The 18684-nt window shown below is 35.0% G+C and overlaps 1 protein-coding gene across 11 annotated transcripts in view; it reads left to right on the top strand.

Moving 5' to 3' along the window:
• Positions 1-18684, top strand: part of TLCD4 (TLC domain containing 4) — a 146575-nt gene that overhangs the window by 77144 nt on the left and 50747 nt on the right. For all 11 annotated transcript variants that reach the window (XM_004471707.5, XM_004471711.5, XM_058303147.2 and 8 more), the window contains 3 exons: positions 6082-6171; positions 8538-8596; positions 10479-10573. In XM_004471707.5, coding sequence (XP_004471764.1) covers positions 6082-6171; positions 8538-8596; positions 10479-10573 — 244 coding nt within the window. The remainder of the gene's footprint in view (positions 1-6081; positions 6172-8537; positions 8597-10478; positions 10574-18684) is intronic.

Here is an 18684-nt window from a genome sequence, read left to right as displayed (position 1 = left end):
GGAATCACCAAACTTTCTCCCACAGTGGTTTCATCATTTTGCATTTCTACCAAAATTGAATGAGTGTTCCTATTTCTCCACATCCTCTGTAACACTTGTTATTTTCTGCTTTTTTTAAAATAGTAGCCATTCTGGAGGGTATGAAATAGTATCTCATGGTAGTTTTGATTTGCATTTCCCTAATAGCTAATGATGTTGAGCATCTTATCATGTGCTTTTAGCCATTTGTTTATTTTCATTGGAGAAATGTCTGTTCAAGTCTTTTGACCATTTAAAAATCAGGTTGTCTTTTTGTTGAGTTTTAGGATTTCTTTATATATTCTGGATATTAAATCCATTATTGGGTATGTGGTTTCCAAATATTTTCTCCCATTCTATATGTGCCTTTTTACTTTCAATGATAAAGTCTTTTTTTCTTTTTTAGGGATGAAGTCTTTTGATGCACAAAAGTTTTAAATTTTGACGAGGCCCAGTTATCTATTATTTCTTTTGTTGCTAGTACTTTGAGTATAAAGTCTGAAAAACCATTGCCTAACACAAGATGCTGAATATGCTTCCTTATGTTTTCTTCTAGGAGTTTTATAGTTTTGGTTCATATATTTAGGTATTTTTTATTTGATTTTTGTGTGTGGTATAAGGTATAGATCCACACTTAATTTTTGCATGCGGATATCCATTTTCCTAAAACCATTTGTTAAAGAAACTATTCTTTCCTAGTTAAGTGGACTTGACACCCTTGTCAAAAATCATTTGGCCATAGACGTGAGGTTTAATTTTGAATTCTCAGTCTGATTCCATTGCCGTTTATGTCTGTCCTTGTACCAGTACCATGTTGTTTTGATTACTCTAGCTTTGGGATAAGATTTTAAATTGGAAAGTGTGGGTCCTTCACTTTCCTTCTCCTTCTTCAGTTTGGTTTTGGCTGTTGGGGCCCTTTACCCTTCCTATAAATTTGATGATTGGTTCATCCATTTTTGCAAAGAAGACTGTTGGAATTTGTATTGTGATTACATTAAATTTGTAAATTGCGTTGGTTAGAATTGACACCTTTACAGTATTTAATCTTCCAGTTCCTGAGCATACAAAGGCCCTTTCATTTGCTTTAGGTATTTTTTGATATCCTTTAGCAATATTTTTCATTTTATATGTATGTCTTTCACCTTCTTCATTAAATTTATTCATAGATATTTGATTCTTTTTGATGTTAATGTAAATGGAATTTTTTCTTGATTTTCTCTTCAGATTGTTCATTACTAGTGTTTAGAAACACTATAGATTTTTGCATGTTGATCTAGTACCCCAACACTTTGCTGAATTCATTTATTAGCATTGAATATTTTTTCTGTTCTTTCACTTTCAACTTACTTATGTCTTTGAATTTAAGGTAGGTGGGTATCTTGTATACAGCATATAGTTGGGCAGGGTTTCTTAACCAGGGGTCCATGAGCTTGACTTTGAAAATTAAAAAAAAGAAATTATTTTTATGGGGATATGTTGGTGCAGGTGTGATATATTTATTAAATAATATACAGTGTAGTGTGGACTTAGTAAGGAATCTGTGATTTTCACCTGACTGGCAAAAAGGGTTCCATGGAACAAAAAAGGTTAAGAACCCCTATAGTTGGGTCATGCTTATATATTCATTCTGCTAACTCTGCCTCTTGAATAGAGGGTTTAATCTATTTATATTTAAAGTAACTACTGATAATGCAAGACTTTCTTCTGCCATTTTGCTATTTGGACTTTTAAAATCTTATAACTTTTTGTCCCTCCGTTCTTCCATTAATGCTTACTTTCATATTTATGTAATTTTTTGTAGTATAGCTTTTTGAGTCACTTCTCATTTCTTTTTGTATATATTTCTCATAATTGTTATATGGGACTTAAATTTAACATTCTAAATCTATAACAATGGCATTTGATTTGATACCAACTTAACTTCAATAGCATAGATTTACACTATTTCTATACCCTTACTCTCCCCAACTTTTAGTTGTATTTGTTACAAATTATAACTTTATATGTTGTACATCCAATGCCATAGATTTAGCCTTACTTGTTATGCATTTGCATTTTAGTACCTGTAGGCAGTGATAAGTGGGGTTACATACCAAAACATACATTACAATAGTACTGGGGAGGTCTTTGTATCTTTTTGCTGCTTTAGGGTCCTTTCCTTTCAGTCTGAAGAACTCCCTTTAGCATTTCTTATAAAGCAGGTCTAGTGGTGACAAATCTCTAAGCTTTTGTTTATCTGGGAATGTCTTAATCTGTCCCTCATTTTTGAAAGACATTCTTATGGATATAAAAGTTTTGGTTGGCAGTTATTTTCTTTCAGCACTTTAAATATTTTGTCTACTGCTTTCTTGTCTCTTTGGTTTCTGATAAGATGTTGGCACTTAATCTTTTTCTGGCTCCCTTGTACATAGTGTGTTGATTTTCATTTCCAGCTTTCAGAAGTAATTCCTTGTCTTTATCATTTGAACACTAGTCTGCCATGTGTTTGGGTGTGTTTCTCTTTGAGCTTATCCTCTTTGGGGTTCATTGACCTTCCTGAATGTTTGTAGTCATGACTTTTGTGAAGTCTGGGAAGTTTTCTGTCATTATCTCTTTGAATATTCCTTCTGTCCCTTTCTTTTCCTCTGGGAATCCCAGAATTAACATATGCTTTATGGTGTCCCACAGGCCTCTTAGCATTCATTTACTGTTTTCCCTAATTTTTCTTTCTGCTCCTAACGTAAATCATTTTCAGTTGTCTTGTCTTTTCTCTGAGTTCAGTCATTCTTCCTCTGCCAGTTCCAATCTGCTGTTGAAACCCTTTAGGGAATTTTTCATTTCACTGTTTGTAGTCTTCAACTCCAGTATTTCTATTTGGTTCAGTTTTCAAATTTCTTTCAATTTATTGAGATCATTTCCTGTTTCTTTGTCTTATAATCTTTGCTTGCACATGTAATTTTTTAATATTTTAAGTGTTAACTCTGGGATTTAGCCCTTGAGTTGTCTGTTTCTTAAATTTATGTCTACTTAGTGATATAACAGATTTTCATTAGTGTCAGAAGCTAACAAAAATAAACAAATGAAATTAAAAACACTTTCCACAGTCTTTGCAAATTGGCTCTGCGTTGGCTGGTGTTCTCTTTCAAAGATAAGCCCAAGACAAATGTGAAGCAAAGGGGTCCCTCTGTCTTTTTTGAGGCTGCATCTTGTCCTGGGCTTGTGTTTGCTCTAGGCCTTTGAAATTACCCTGTTTACAGGTATTTGTGTGCCCCACCTATTCCCTATTGAATAGATATTCTCCCCCTCTCACGTTCTCTGTTGTATGACCTAAAGCAGATAATCTTTTGCCCTAGACTGCTTTGACTTAATTGTTTTGCTGTCCACAAGCTGCTTCTTGCCTGCAGGGCAAGTTTTGGGAGGGGGAGCCAGAGACAGGTTTCCTGGTTCAGTCTTTCAGGCTGCTACCAGATAGATTGGAATCCATATACATGTACCTCAGTATGCACTTAAGGGTACTCTGCTCCCTCCAGAACAGGAGCGCAGACCCACAGCGGGAGTACAGGCTGACTCTACACTATACTGGAGAGGGTCCAGCAAGGGTGGCTTGAGCCTCTCCTACTGTGATTTTTTTTTTAAGATTTATTTTATTTACTTTTATTTTTCTTTATAAAAATAAATGAATGAAATTAAGCATATGAATGTACCTTTAAAACTGAAATCTCCAATTAAATAAACCTTTCCCCAGATGGTTCATTCATCTGTCTGCTAATTTTTTGCTCACCTTCTTCAGGAGGCACTGGAAACTGAACCTGTGACCTCCCATGAGAGGCGAGTGCCCAGTGACCTGAGCCATATCCATTCCCCGTGGGCTGCAGCATCTACATTGTGGTCTGTGCTTGTTGTAGCAGGGACAGAGTCTAGCTCGTTGGGACAGAAGTGACATCTGCTCATCTACTTTTCAGAGACATTACGACCCAAACCTGGGACCTCCCATGCAGTATGTGGGCGCCCAAGTGGTTGAGCAACATCCACTTCCCTCCTACTGTGTTTTAAAGCTCTGTTTTCTTGATTTGTCACTTGCCCACTTATTGCAACCCTTTACTGTTTTCTTGAGTTCTGAGTAAGATGGCTCTGCCAGTTTTTGCTAGTTGTTCAAAGATTCTGTGGTGAAATGTCGTCCTGGAATGTCTTTCACTGCTATCCTAGTTGACTAAAACTCCCAAGCAGTCTTTTTATAAGTGCAAACATTTCTTTTTAGCCCTCTTTGGAAAAATGTGAAATATTTTATCCTGTCTTGGGTAACATTTTGGCCTTTCTTTTTAGACATTACAGAACTTAATTTTACTTTGCAAGTTACTTGACTTTAAAGAATAAAATAAATTTTTAGTAACAGAAGTTTCTGTAAATACAGACTTTATTATATGTATGTTAAGCGCAGGGGATCTGCTCTCCCTGTCATTATAATGGTTGCTATTTGACTTGTGTAAGTTATATTTAACTTTCCTCCAATAAATTACATGCCATTTTCGTTAGCTGTGGATTGTAATCCTTTTCATTTACCAACAACAGAGAATGATATTTGAGGTCTGACTACTAGGAACAGAGTGAAATTTCTTTCAGAAGAAAACTTTTTGACTTAAAACTTTCTAAACACTGAAACAGGTTGGTAGGAGATTGTTTTTTCCTTTTATGAAGATGTTTGAATAGTAACACTGACTGTATGATTATTTAGATGGATGTTACATATAATTATCAAGGAATTTACATTTTTTATCCTGTTCTGCTTAATTGGAATGCAGGTGTGTTTGGCACAAAAATCACAGATTTGTAAACTAGATAAATTGGGTTAATTATTCACACTTCTAAATGAGCTTTGGTATTACAAAGGATTCTTTGTTGATACCTTTAAATTAGTGCTATTCTTTGAGCATTTAAAACATGATTTTGTTTAATATGATATACACACTTCTATTTAAGATCATATTATCTATTAGGTCAATTATATTGGATTTTCAAGGTACAATGAGATTTACTAATACCAAGCATTATATTATATATTTTACCTATTTTTAAAGATTTGGGGTCATATTATATAGAGAAATTCATGGCACACTAATAACTTGTAGAGAGAAACTTTCCAGTTCCTTTTATCCTTTGTTCTAGTGAAGAAAAAAGAAACTTCATTATTTGTTAACTTAATCATGTTGTGAAAAATCTGAAATTTTTGTTAGGTAAGAAAACTTCACTGTGAGTCTAAATACCCAGTATCCTATGTACAGTTTTTTAAATAGTTCATTATAGAATTTGGGTGTCACTTGAGTCATCAAATTATTAGTAGGTTGTGTTCGTAGAAACTGATGTTTTTTATCTCAACTTTATTCTTTCTATAAAAGAAAACTGGATCTGGAGGTTGTGAACGTTTTTCTTTCACTTGGCTGTTTCTTTCACAAATCGATTTTCTCTGTAAATGCATGGACCTCAATTTCTCCACTTTTCATATTCATGACAAAGAGGGACTAATAATAGTAGCCCTAGTTTTCTCAATATATTTTACAAGAATTGGATGAAATTAAGTATGTGAATGCACATTTGAAAATGAGATCTCTGATGAAATAAACCTTCATCTTATGATCCATCTGAATTCTGTTTTAAGGATATGGAGTTGGTTGAGTCCAGTAGATTTGGGAGCCATTCCCAACTGATTTCCTGAAGAATAGGACTGGAATCCTGCCCTGAAGCTATTGGGGATGGAGTTAGGAGCAGGGTGTGAGGGAGTGGGGCTCCAGTTGACACTTATGCAAAACTCTGTCACCTGTGTCACCATGTATATCTCTGCTTTAGAACTGAATCACAGAAGTGATTCCTGACTTTCTAGCAAGGTTTGGAAACATGGACATTCTTGTTATTAATTCTAAGCTAAAATTGTGGCCCTCAGATTTCTAAATGTTTACTTTGTATTGTCCTTTGAGCTGTACTCCACCCCTATATTTAAATACTTATAACTTCAGAATGTTAAATGTCTTGCAGAATGAGTTAAAATTTATTGCAAAGAATCTAAAATCATTGTGTTTTGTTTCATTTCAGGGTAGTATCCACATGCCATTCTTTGGTGGTCGGAATTTTTGGCCTGTATATTGTGTTTTTTGATGAGGCTACTATAGCTGATCCATTGTGGTAAGCTCTTTATTGTCAAGATAGTCAATTGATTTGTGTTTTGATATTGATTATTAATAAAAACATTTTTTACTTTAAAACAAGAAACATATTGATGTTTGTGTTCTGATTTATTTCAGCAAGGTGCATTAAAATGATTTATTTTAAATTTGAATACAAATAATGAGGCCCATTTTTCCTTAGCATTGCAATTGTTATCCAAAATAGAAAGAATATGACAAGAATGTAAACATTTATACTGTGGTGTTGAGTAAAACCAAATTATTGTAATCATTGTTTTGAGTAAAAACAGATTATTATTAAGATAGAATAGTCTACTTAGGTAATATCTACTTATAACTCAGTCTTCAAATTTATGTTTTAGCTATAAATTGATATCAAAGAGATGAAAAGTGAGAATTTTATATGGCCATGTGAGAAGTAGTTAGTACCACTTGAGACTATTTGAGGCACTAATGTGTGTTTGGCATTAATAGGATAATTTTGTAGCATAGTTCCTTTTGAAAAGTTTAAATGTCATTCTACTGGCAGAAATTTTGCAAACTGTGTTTCCTGATGCTATATGAGAGGCTGGTTCAGGTTAGTTTTAAAGATGAGATGTATTTTGAGAAAGCACTGCCTTGGGACTTGGTAGACATGGGCTGTATGGGGAATAGAGGGCAATTTGATTAGGCGTTTTGACCACCCCTGTTTGACTACAAGGCTGTTGTTTTTGATTCTTAAGTAGGAAATTATTCCCATCAGAATTATACCAATGCAGTAATTGGAATATCTTCACTGGGAAGTTTTCTTCAGGGTGAATCAATTTAATTCCTTAAATACATTCCTTATATAATCTCCTTAATACAATTTCTAGTTAAAAAAAAGGTTTTCTTTTAATTTTGCTAACATGATTTTCAGCAGAACCAATTTTGTTGGGAAGTAAATTTTACAACAAAGATTTGATATACCGAGCAGTTTTGTCTTTATCAAACTTTTACCTGTTATAATTTCTGGAAGTTTTATGTTTTCTTTTATGGCCATAATTTCTTCCAGGTCCAATTTTTCAGGTTCATATTTTGCAGTCCAAATTTGTAAAGAAGACATGACTCTTGAGCCACATCTTTCCATTTGTATTTTTAGATGATGTTGTCAGTTTTATTTTGTGTTAATTCTGTCAGTACTTCACATTATAAGTCAGATAAAAGACTGATAATTTTTTGTTTCTTGGAGCAAATTATATTAGTAGGGGAAATTGAAGTAGTAGCATGGATGTGGGGATTGAAACAACAGGGCTAAAATGTCTTGTTCTGACCATTTTCTAATTGCTTGATAATAGGTAAATCTCTTTAGTCCTCAGTAAAATGGTGATGATTTTGCCAGATTGCTTCAAAGTCAGAGGGTAGACCAGATGATGTCTTGAACTGAGTCCCTGATTCAGAATATGAAGTGTAGAAAAAAAAAAATCAGTATCTAATGTTTCATTTGAATCCTTGGCAAACAGATTATATGAAAACACATTTATTAAAAGTTACTTTTGGTAAAATTATTTTAGAAAAACTTTTAGCTAATATATATAAGAAATTATTTTATTCATGCAATTAGAAGTATTATCATACCTGATCTTAACTGTGCTATAATAGGCTTAGAATAGGGTTCAGAATTAATATTGAGACATTTCTTAGGTGATTTAATAAATTAGAGTATCAACTGTCATGAGCCCCAAGGTATTCTCCAAGTGTATCATAAATTCTATGGGTGGTATGGAAGATGCCTTCCCAATTTTGAAAACCAACCAACCGACTGACCAACCAACCAACCAACAAGAACCCTTATTTCATTCTCCTGGATTAGGAGATTCTGAAACTAGTTCTAAAAGCTTGAGGTTAGAACAAAATGCTATGGGATCTCAGCTACCCTCAGGAAGTCTGTTCCTACCTAATATTGGGAATACGTGAATAAGGATTGACTTCGGGTACTTTAAAGGATTTGAGCCTACTTTCAATTCCAAGAAGTAATGATTTATCTTCAAGGATAATTTGAAGACTGGTTTGGACCTCCATGGAAGGGAGGGACTACAGTAGTTCTTTTGATTTAAATGATTCATAATCGACAGGAAGGCTACTAGATTACCTCAGGGGATGGGCTCATCTTATCCCAGGGCAGCATATGCCTGCTGCTACCCATACCACAGAATATATCGCGGTTCTGTCAAACTCGTATGTGTTTTTTTAAAATTTATATTTAAAAATGTTAATCTACCATTTGAGAAATTATAGAAAACATTTCCATTACACTTAAACCCCAATAGAAGAAAAACCGGTGTCATCTGTAACTCAGGTGGTTATAAAAAAGGAAACTTAAAATTTTTAAAAATATGTTTATAGGGGTGATCCATCGCTTGTGAAAGTGAATCTTGCTATTGCTTCAGGCTACGCCATTTCTGGTATGTTGTGTTGTTCGCTGCCTTTCTTTTTAATATGCTTATAAAATTATTTGAAGAATACATAGTTCATGCTTATGGTTTGTTTATCTGAGGGGTAGCTTTTAGGACCCATAATTACAAAAAATATCTACTGTGATAGTAGAACATGAAACCTTTTTCCTATATGCTTGCTGGCTCTCACTAAAGAAGATCAGAGAAGCAAAGTGGGGCCTTAACAGAGGCCCAGACAGTTTTTACTAGTGATGGTTTCTTTTTGTTCTAAAGATTGTTTCAGGTGGGATTCCTGTGAAGCTAATGGAGTTTAAGCTTCAGGAAACCTCACTTGCAAAGACCCCTGAAATGTGTTCACATGGTCATATTTTTGTTTGGTTTTAGTAAAATTTGCAAAATTAAGCTATTTTAGCCATAATCATTTCAGATCAAGAACTCCTTCTACTTCACATTTCCCTCTGTCATCATATTTTCCCTCATGTTACATGAGATTGGAATGGCCCAGGGCATTTTTACAATTAAAGTTAAGTTAGGAAAATATCATTTTAATTGCATTTTGAAAAGGTATTTTAGGCCATCTCAATAAAAAGAGAGAAATAAGATTTCTAATTTGGACATTTATATAGGGGGCCTTATTTTGTAATTTAAAATTTTTTAAAGAAATGAAAAAAATCCAAATAAAAATAGTGAAATACAAAGCAAAAGTTATAAAGATAAGTGATGAAATCAGTAGAAATTCTTCTGTTTTCAAGAAGTGAACCACAATCAAAAAAACAAAGCAAAACAAAAAACAAAACCAGATCATACCAAAACAGAGTAGTATGTTAAAAGGAAAAGATAAATTTTGAATAAAAATAATGAATAGACTATTAGATTATTTGATAATCCAATTAAAGAAGCATGAATCATGTGAACACATTTAAGAGATTTGCTTGTTTGACACAAAATACTGTCATTGACAACACAAAATTCATAATATACCATATATACTGGTAAATGAGTGTTGTCAATTCAGAGAATAATCAATACCTGGGAAATTTTGTATGAAAGAAAGTTGATAAAAGTTTTTCCAAATATAATAACATTCCCATAACTTACAAATAAGAGTTATGAAGCTGAAAGAAATTTTTCTAAACCATCAAAAATTTTAAATATTTTTCATCAACCAAGCTGAATGAAAACTGAATTCTTTTTATTATCTCTATAAAAAATGTTACAAAATCATTGTCATATAAATTGGTGAGCAAACAGTAGGCAGCTAAAATATGTAGGGAAAATATATTTAACTATTTTTTGTTAGGACCTTTGAAAGAAATATTGATGCCTTGACCTCTTTTTTCTTTGTATATATTTTAAATAGTCATAGCCCTTTGTGGTTTTGCCATTTTGAATTAATATTTAATTGTATCCTTTTTTCATTTTTTATGTTTTTTGTTGAATTTGTTATAAATCATTTCGTATCTTTTCTGCCACCATCTTATTTCTGTCTGAATTATTAGTGATGAAAATCAGTAATCACACTTACTTTCAACTTATTTTTATTTGAGAAAATTTAATTTTATTTAACCCTAGAAACTAGTTATTCATTTATTCATTCAAACAATATAATTTGGTGTACCTATGTGCCAGGCACTTTGTTTGGTACTGAGCATATAAATAATACTCAAAATTTGGTTCTCATCCTGAAGGATCCTCAGTATAGTGGTTGAGAAAGTTTCATAAAAGCATAGACTTTATGTTCAAGTGGGTGATTGGGCTAGCTGAGATGAACAAAGAGCTGTAGTCTTGGCATAGACAGTGACAAGTTGTCAGAAGTAAGAGTTAAATACCCTTGAGTAGCAATTGCTGTTTTCTTCCAATGTAATACCTTACTTATTTTTCCTTCTTACAGATTTGTTGCTCCTCATTTTATACTGGGAAGTGATTGGTGACATATTTTTTGTAATTCACCATTGTACGATGCTGTATGCATACCAGTTTGTATTGGTGAGTGCCAGGATTTACAATAGCCTAACACGCAGACAAGAGTGGGAATAGTGACTTAAGAGTAAACATAAATCTAAACATGTAATTCTTAATTTATAAAGACCAATTACAAAAGCATTCAGGGACCACTTTTGTGATGTTGTCTTGTTTATTATCCAAAATAAAAACTTTACATGTCTATATTGGTGTGTCTATTTGGATTCATAAACTTTGAGAAAGGCAGATGATACCAACTGAATTTTTATTTAAAACCTTTGGATGTATAGTTATAGATATTTATGTGTCTTTCTACATGCATTTATGATTTAACAGCCAGTGGTAAGTATATGTTCTTGTAAAATTGTGTAGGTTCAGGTAAAATATCTCTTTTCTTCCTTTGCTCTGATGAATTTTGCTCAGAAACTGCATCAGAATTCCAGGGCTGAGCAGGTAGAGAATTCTCATAACAAATTTCAGGCAGTAAAACATACTAAAGTGTATATCAAAAATTATTTTTTTCTACATATATATTTGTAAATTATCAATTATATATCCCTTGCATGTTTGTTTGGTTTCTCTACAATCATCTCTATAATTGTCTTTCAACCAGATTTACCAACAAGCTCAAAATAGATATTTGGAAGTAGGTATCCATAACCACTTTATTTTTCCAAAGCCCTAGGCTATTTTTACTGACATTTCCTACTATTTATTCCTTTTAAAAAAATTTTTAATAGATTATAGGGAGTTATATAGCTTCTTGGAAATTCTAAGTCATGGTAATGAAAAACGTCCTTTAAGGAAACCTAACAAAATCTTTTTTGATTTTGTGGCAATTTGGGTATGTTTACTACTTAAATGTTAATTTATTATCACTTTAAGAGGCATAAAAGACTTCTTTCTTTTACAGGTCTTGATATTTGATATATAAATACTTTGTTTCCTAAGCAGTTTTTCTAAAAAGGCATGCAAACTGACTAATACAGGTTAACTCTAAAAAGAATGTGGATGGGCACATGATGCAATTTAAGAAATACATTATATGAACATGAATTGCAAATAATCAATGTACTATGAAAAGAATATAAGCTATTGAAAGATAACAGGTCACTAACATTCATTTTTAAATGTGAATGTTATGAACTAATGTTCTCTTTTGGCCACTGAAACCCTAGATTTGACCAATAACTGATTATACATGGATTAACAAGTTGAATATTTAATTATGTGAGATGAGTACTATTTTCCCTTTGGACTTTCATGCTTTTTTTTTTTTTTAAAGATTTATTTTATTTCTCTCCCCTCCCCCCCACCCCAGTTTTCTGTTCTCTGTGTCCTTTTGCTGCGTGTTCTCTTTTTTTTTTTTGCCCGCTTCTGTTGTTGTCAGCGGCATGGGAATCTGTGCCTCTTTTTTGTTGCCATCTTCTTGCTGCATCAGCTCTCCGTGTGTGAGGCGCCTTTCCTGGACAGGCTGCACTTTCTTTCATGCTGGGTGGCTCTCCTTACGGGGTGCACTCCTTGCGCGTGGGGTTCCCCTATGCAGGGGATACCCCTGTGTGGCAGGGCACTCCTTGCGCGCATCAGCCAGCTCCACATGGGTCAAAGAGGCCCAGGGTTTGAACCCCGGACCTCCCACGTGGTAGACGGACACCCTATCCACCGGGCCAAGTCTGCTTCCCTATCCTTTTTTTTTTTAAGCCAGCAAGTTTCGTGCTGCATTTTTAAAAAGAAATGTAAAATTAACTGTTGCCTGATAAAGTAAAGTTGATAATAAATGAAATCAGTTATAATTTTTCCTAAAAATGTTTATTGCTGTTTTACATGTCTTTTTGTCTACTATTGTTTTAGTGTGAAATAATTTTATCTAAAGTGAATCTGTTTGTATGGGCAAAAATAGAAAAAAAATTAGATCAGCTTTCGTATACCTAGAGATCCTATGTTAGGTCTATTTACAGATTCTTCACTGATTTGTTGAATATAAGAAGCCTTTTTCATGCAGTCATTTCCTATATTGCTGTGTGCATTTTCTTAATCTAAGTAAGCCTAACAAAATAAATAGGCTTTTATGTGTATGTATGTGTGCAAACTGTCATGAAATCCTTAGTTATGTAATGAGACTGGTATCTGAAGAGCACTTTGACTTGAAACTTATGCAGCTGTTTAAGCTATTCACAATAGCTTTCACTATAAAATACCACCAACTGGTTGGCTTAAAAAACAGGACTTTTTTTTTTTTTAAGATTTATTTATTTATTTATTTCTCTCCCCTTCTACCCCGCCCCGGTTATCTGTTCTCTATGTCCATTTGCTGCGTCTTCTTCTTTGTCCACTTCTGTTGTCAGCGGCATGGGAATCTGTGTTTCTTTTTGTTGAGTCATCTTACTGTGTCAGCTCTCTGTGTGTTTCGGCGCCATTCTTGGGCAGGCTGCACTTTCTTTCATGCTGGGTGGCTCTCCTTACAGGGCGCACTCCTTGCGAGTGGGGCTCCCCTACGTGGGGGATACCCCTGCATGGCATGGCACTCCTTGCGTGCATCAGCACTGTGCATGGGCCAGCTCCACACAAAGAACAGGACTTTATTGGCTGGCAATTTGGGGCTAGAAGTCCAAAGTCAAGATATCTACAGGTCAAGCCTTCTCTGAAGTCTATAGCATTCCAGGCCAGTGGTGGCTTGCTGGCAATCAACCTTTGCCTCTGTCACATGGTCTTCAGTCTTTCTGTCTTTTCTTATGGTTTCTAGTCCCATGTCCAAATTTCCTTTGCTTTAAGGACTCCAGTCACATACGATTAAACCTACCCTGACTCAATTTGGCCTATCTTAATTAGATCTTCAAAGATCCTATTTACAAATGAGTTCATACCTACAGGACTGGGGGACATGACTCAATCCCCAGTAGGATAGAAACTAGTTTTTCTAGGTTTTAAATGGATGCCCTACTGAAAAAAATACTTGGAAAATAAGGTTCTTTTGAATTGAGAGTATTGTAGATTGTGTATAGGTACCTCTCTCTTTACTGGAGTTTCACAATTCTCTGGTGAAGTAATTTAAAGCCTTAGTGACCCTATTCTGTCTATATACAGGCATACCTCATTTTATTGTTCTTCACTTTAGTGTTTTTTAACAAATTGAAGGGTTGTGGCAACCCTGCGTCAATCAAGTCTAATGTTCTCACTTTGTGTCTCTGTGTCACATTTAATTAATGTATGTACATTGTTTTTCTTTTAAAAAACAATGCAACTGTACACTCAATAGACCACAGTATAGTGTAAACATAACTTTTATATGCACTGGGAAAGTAAAAATCCATGTGACTCTCTTTATTACGATACTCCCTTTTGCAGTGGTCTGGAACGACACTACAGTATCTCTGAGGTATGCCTGCAGACAGTAAAACTCCTAAGGCTTTTCTTTTGATATTCAGCTTTCACCCCTTCTTAGGTAAGATACTAATTATCAAGGAAAGCATAACAAGTTGATCCCTTATTATATGTGAAATAATATATTTATGCTTTACTGTCCTATTTTTAAGGCTAAACCACCATTCTGTGTATATACTTTCAGACTTCACTGGTAATCTTGTTCCTTCTGTAGTACCAACTCTTCTCCATTCAAACCAAGCCATGAGATAATGAGTTAAAATAAATTTTGAAAACTTTAAGAGGCAAACTTGAAAAATCACCTAGTATGTATACTCTCAAAACTTTTCTGTATTATTAAAATACCTTGGAATCTAATCATTAAACCATTTTGATAGGGGAAAAATGTGGTTTCAGGTGGTCCTTGGTGCATTTATTTAAGGGGATTAGGTTAGGTGATGCCTCGAGGTGGGAATTTCTGTTTCTTGTTTAATTCTTTACTCCAGTGTTTGTATTTTAAAACCATTTTTTTACAAGCAAATATATGTGGAGTGATAATAAAAAATGACTTGTGTCAACTACAGTAAAGTGATAGTTTTTATTAGGAGACAAGAATTACAGAAATATTAGTCTTAGGTTTAGTCTAAAGAAAAATTTTTCCAATATTGGCATGAAGCAAATAGCATGACTCTATCATTTTATCATTAACAGTGTTAGTGTTAAAAATTAAAACCTCTTGTGTTAAAACGTTTTTGGGAGTAGTGCCTATTCTTAATTACACTTAAATACTAAATTTCTTCCTTTTCCCCTATTAGAATAGCCTAGAAAATTTTTAGATAATATAGTAACTGTGGTAGCAAATTTTCAAAAGATAATAAAATTTCAGAAATTTATATTTCTGTTGACTAGGTAGATGTTAAAAATATTAACCTAATATAGCTTTAAAGGAGGGTTCAATATTAAAGTCTGTGTAATTTATATTTCCCACTAAACTTACAGATAATAAAATATGTTAAATACTTAAATCAAAGAAAAATATTTTAAAAACTTGAGTAACCTGTTAAAATAGTTTTTTCCTACTAACATAAGAGATTTTTAGCTTTTTTTCTTATGCAGGTAATGAACATAGACTGATAGAAGTAAGTTATGGGAGTTAATTATTTTATTAAAATTTTTTAGCCCACTTATGTAAACCTACATAACTCAATTATACAGTTAACTTATAACTCTTACTATTAGCCATGGTAAAAATGTTAAGTGGTTGTTTTAGTTTCATGGCTGCTAAAACAAGTACCATACAGGAATTGGCTCATGGATAGTTTCAGAAGCTAGAAGGCTGACTTCCTCCTGGGGTGGCAACTTCTAGCTGGTCGACAATCTTGGAGTTCCTTGGCTTTTCCGTCTCATGACAGCACATGTGGCCACGTTTTCTTCTTTCTCTTCCAGGTTGCATTGACTCCAGCTTCTGCTACTCCCTGTGACTTCTCTGTGTCCAATTTCCTTTGCTTATAAAGACCTCAGCCATATTGGATTAAGGCCCACCTCATCAGTTTGGGCACATCTTAGCTAATAACCTCCTCAAAGTCCTATTTACAAATGTGTTCGCACCCACAGGACCAGGGTTGGGACCTGAACTTTCCTTTTGTGAGGGATATAATTCCCAAAAGTGGTCATGTGATATACATATATACATATATATGTGTGTGTGTATAAAAGATACACACATATGCACATATATGTGTATAACTACCCCTCCCACCCCCCCACACACATATACACGTGTGCTTGTTTTGTTTGGGGACTTGTTTTAGTATTTAATTTTCAATGATGAATGTCCTATGTGGCCATTCCCCATGTTTCGCAATATAACAAAGCTCTTCTAAAACCTGTCTCAGTTTGGGTTTAGGGGTCTAGTTCTGCCTTCCTTGATCTTTGGTTAGTGCTTCATGCGCTTCTCTGCACACTGTGTTCCCTCAGATTTGTGTGGTGAATTATTTAGCAGAGCTATCTCCCTCTCTTAAGCTTATTTACTGTTGGAATCCTATTTTCCTTTCAATATCAGGAAAGAAGAAAAGTCGAAAAATTGGACTTGGTTGTTGTGATTAGAATAGATTTCAGCTAAGAGCATTGCTGTGCCCTCCCTAGTCAATATTTGTTCTCAATTTAGATGTTTTTAAAAATAAGCTTATCAAATGAGTGAAACTAAATTAGAGAGGGTAACCAATAATCAGTTTGTTGGACTATATATTACATTTTTTAAAGAGCTTCAGACTCCAATAATAGGCAGAAACAGATAAATAGACCTGAATGGTGATAAATGTTAAGTTTTGCATTTAGATCTAAAAGTAGTGTGAGAAGGGGAAACAACCTATAGGTGATAGATGACCACAACTTCGGTTGCACCCATAGCATGTCACAACTCCTAAAAAGAAAAGTGATGCTCAATTTAGACTCTTTCTAGGAGAGGCACATTATGCAATTCAGTCAAAGATATATAATTTTCCTGGTCAGACCACACCCAAGATCATCATTATCTGGGGTCCCTAAACTTGTGTATTTCTGGGGGAAGGCTGGCCAGATACCTGTAGAGGAGAGATTAGATTAAGCAGCTATGGCAAACAATTGAAGGACCCAGAGATTCCAGCCTAGAAAAGTTGGGGAATGATGGCTTTAAAATGTCCTTGGAGGGAAGTGGACTTGGCCCAATGGACAGGGCGTCCACCTACTACACAGGAGGTCCGTGGTTCAAACCCCGGGCCTCCTTGACCTGTGTGGAGCTGGCCCATGTGCAGTGCTGATGCGCGCAAGGAGTGCCCTGCCACGCAGTGGTGTCCCCCCATAGGGGAGCCCCACGCGCAAGGAGTGTACCCCGTAAGGAGAGCTGCCCAGCGCAAAAGAAAGTGCAGCCTGCCCGAGAATGGCGCCTCACACATGGAGAGCTGACACAGCAAGATGACACAACAAAAAGAAACACAGATTCCCGGTGCCGCTGATAAGGATAGAAGTGGCCACAGAAGAACACACAGTGAATGGACACAGAAAGCAGACAATTTGGGGGGGTGGGGGAAATGTCCTTGGAAATGTGAAAGGAAGAGTATGCTTATGTTGAATTATTTATAAAGCTATGACCAAGGGGGGTGGTAAACAGAGGTAGGGAAGGCTTCTGTTTTGCAGAATAAGACATCTCCAATTGTTAGAGGATTATAGTAATGGAATGGCCTGCCTTTTAACATGGCTGTTCTATCACATGATGTTTTCAATTAGGTAGATATAACAGAAGAGGTTTTAAGTAGGAGCTAGACTAAATAAGCTTTAAAGTTCCATTTTAATTCTGACTCTGTGAGTCATCTGTTTTGTTGAAATTTAGTTCCAGTACTCAAGGGACAGACAATGGTCAGGTAAGCATAGGCTGAGATAGGTCATCAAGTTCTTAGTTAACTCTGGAAGGAAGGTGTGAATACAGCTGGCCTGCCAATCTATTCTCTTACTTGTAGAAAAAGGAGAGAAGAAAAGAGGTCAAGTGACCAGGTCTAATCTCCTCATCAGCAGGACCTCTGGGTAACAGAGTACAGATGTTTGTTAGGGGGGAAAAACCTTAACTCTGAAATGCCCTGTGAGAATGTCCCTGGCAAAGGATTACCTATAGTAAAAACAACTCAGGTTCTTTGAGGCATGGCTTCTTGGAGAGTGTCATGTAGACCATAGCTTTCTGGAGGTATAAAATAGAGTTGTTTTGTAATTTAAACTCTCCCTTTGTGTGAAGAACTTGGTGAACCTCATTTTGTAGAGCCCTCATCTATTCTAGGCCAGAGCTGCATGTTCAGTGCAGGAAGGAAGGACCTGGGTGCCAAATGCCCTTGAAGTCCAGATCTCTCTTTGCTTCATCTGAACCTTTTGATGACCTGTATCCTTGTAACATTTGGTACAGCTTAATCCTAGGTAAGATTATTGTTTCACATGAGTCTGATTTAACAATCTGATCCTGTGTGGTGGCTCAACACTTCTATTTTGTCTTGCAAGTAAATAATCAAAAATCTTGAATGATTAAAGTAAAGCAAATAGTTATTAAATATAGGCTTGGATTTTGTTCCCCAAACCAATTTCTAGGCTTATGGGTACTCTGAATGGGTTTCCCGTAGAAATGTGCCCAGGCTCCAGGTCAGTCTACAAAAGCCTAGTAACTTATTTTAGAATCTCATTATTGCTACTATAAGAGGTAGTCACATTTTTATACATGGTTCCAATTTGGGATGCACAGAACTTATCAGAATACCAGTAAGTCCTAGTGTTGGGAAAGGGTGTATACCACACTCCAAGCTGTTAGTGGCAGTGTGGTATTTAGTACATTCCTTGCAGTAGTAGGTACATAATAATTTTTGTTATCTTTGCCCTCTAATTTATAGACCCATAGACCTATCCTCTCTTAGCTGTTAGAAACTTGTTTTTCCCATGATAAGAAAATCCAGATTTTCATGGTCTGTGGATTAAAGGAGAGTTTTCTTTTGAGTTCTGGAAGGGGTTAGACAAATCCTGTTTTGTTTTCCTTCACTGAGTCATGCAGAGGCCATGGCGTGTGAATTCTGTGCTAGGCAAAGTTCCTTTATGGTGGATTACAAAAGTGCAGACACCATATTTACTACACATTAGTTTTGAGATTTTCCATTGTTTATACAATATCAAAATTTGTAATTTATTTATTTTAAAATATTAGAGCACCTTTGAACCTAATCCTTTAATAGCATTTATCCAATAGGATGATAGGTTTTTCTGAGAGG

The sequence above is a fragment of the Dasypus novemcinctus genome, chromosome 9 (genome assembly GCF_030445035.2).
Source record: "Dasypus novemcinctus isolate mDasNov1 chromosome 9, mDasNov1.1.hap2, whole genome shotgun sequence".
NCBI classification, from domain to species: Eukaryota; Metazoa; Chordata; class Mammalia; order Cingulata; family Dasypodidae; genus Dasypus; species Dasypus novemcinctus.
This window is presented reverse-complemented; position numbering and strand designations above follow the sequence as displayed.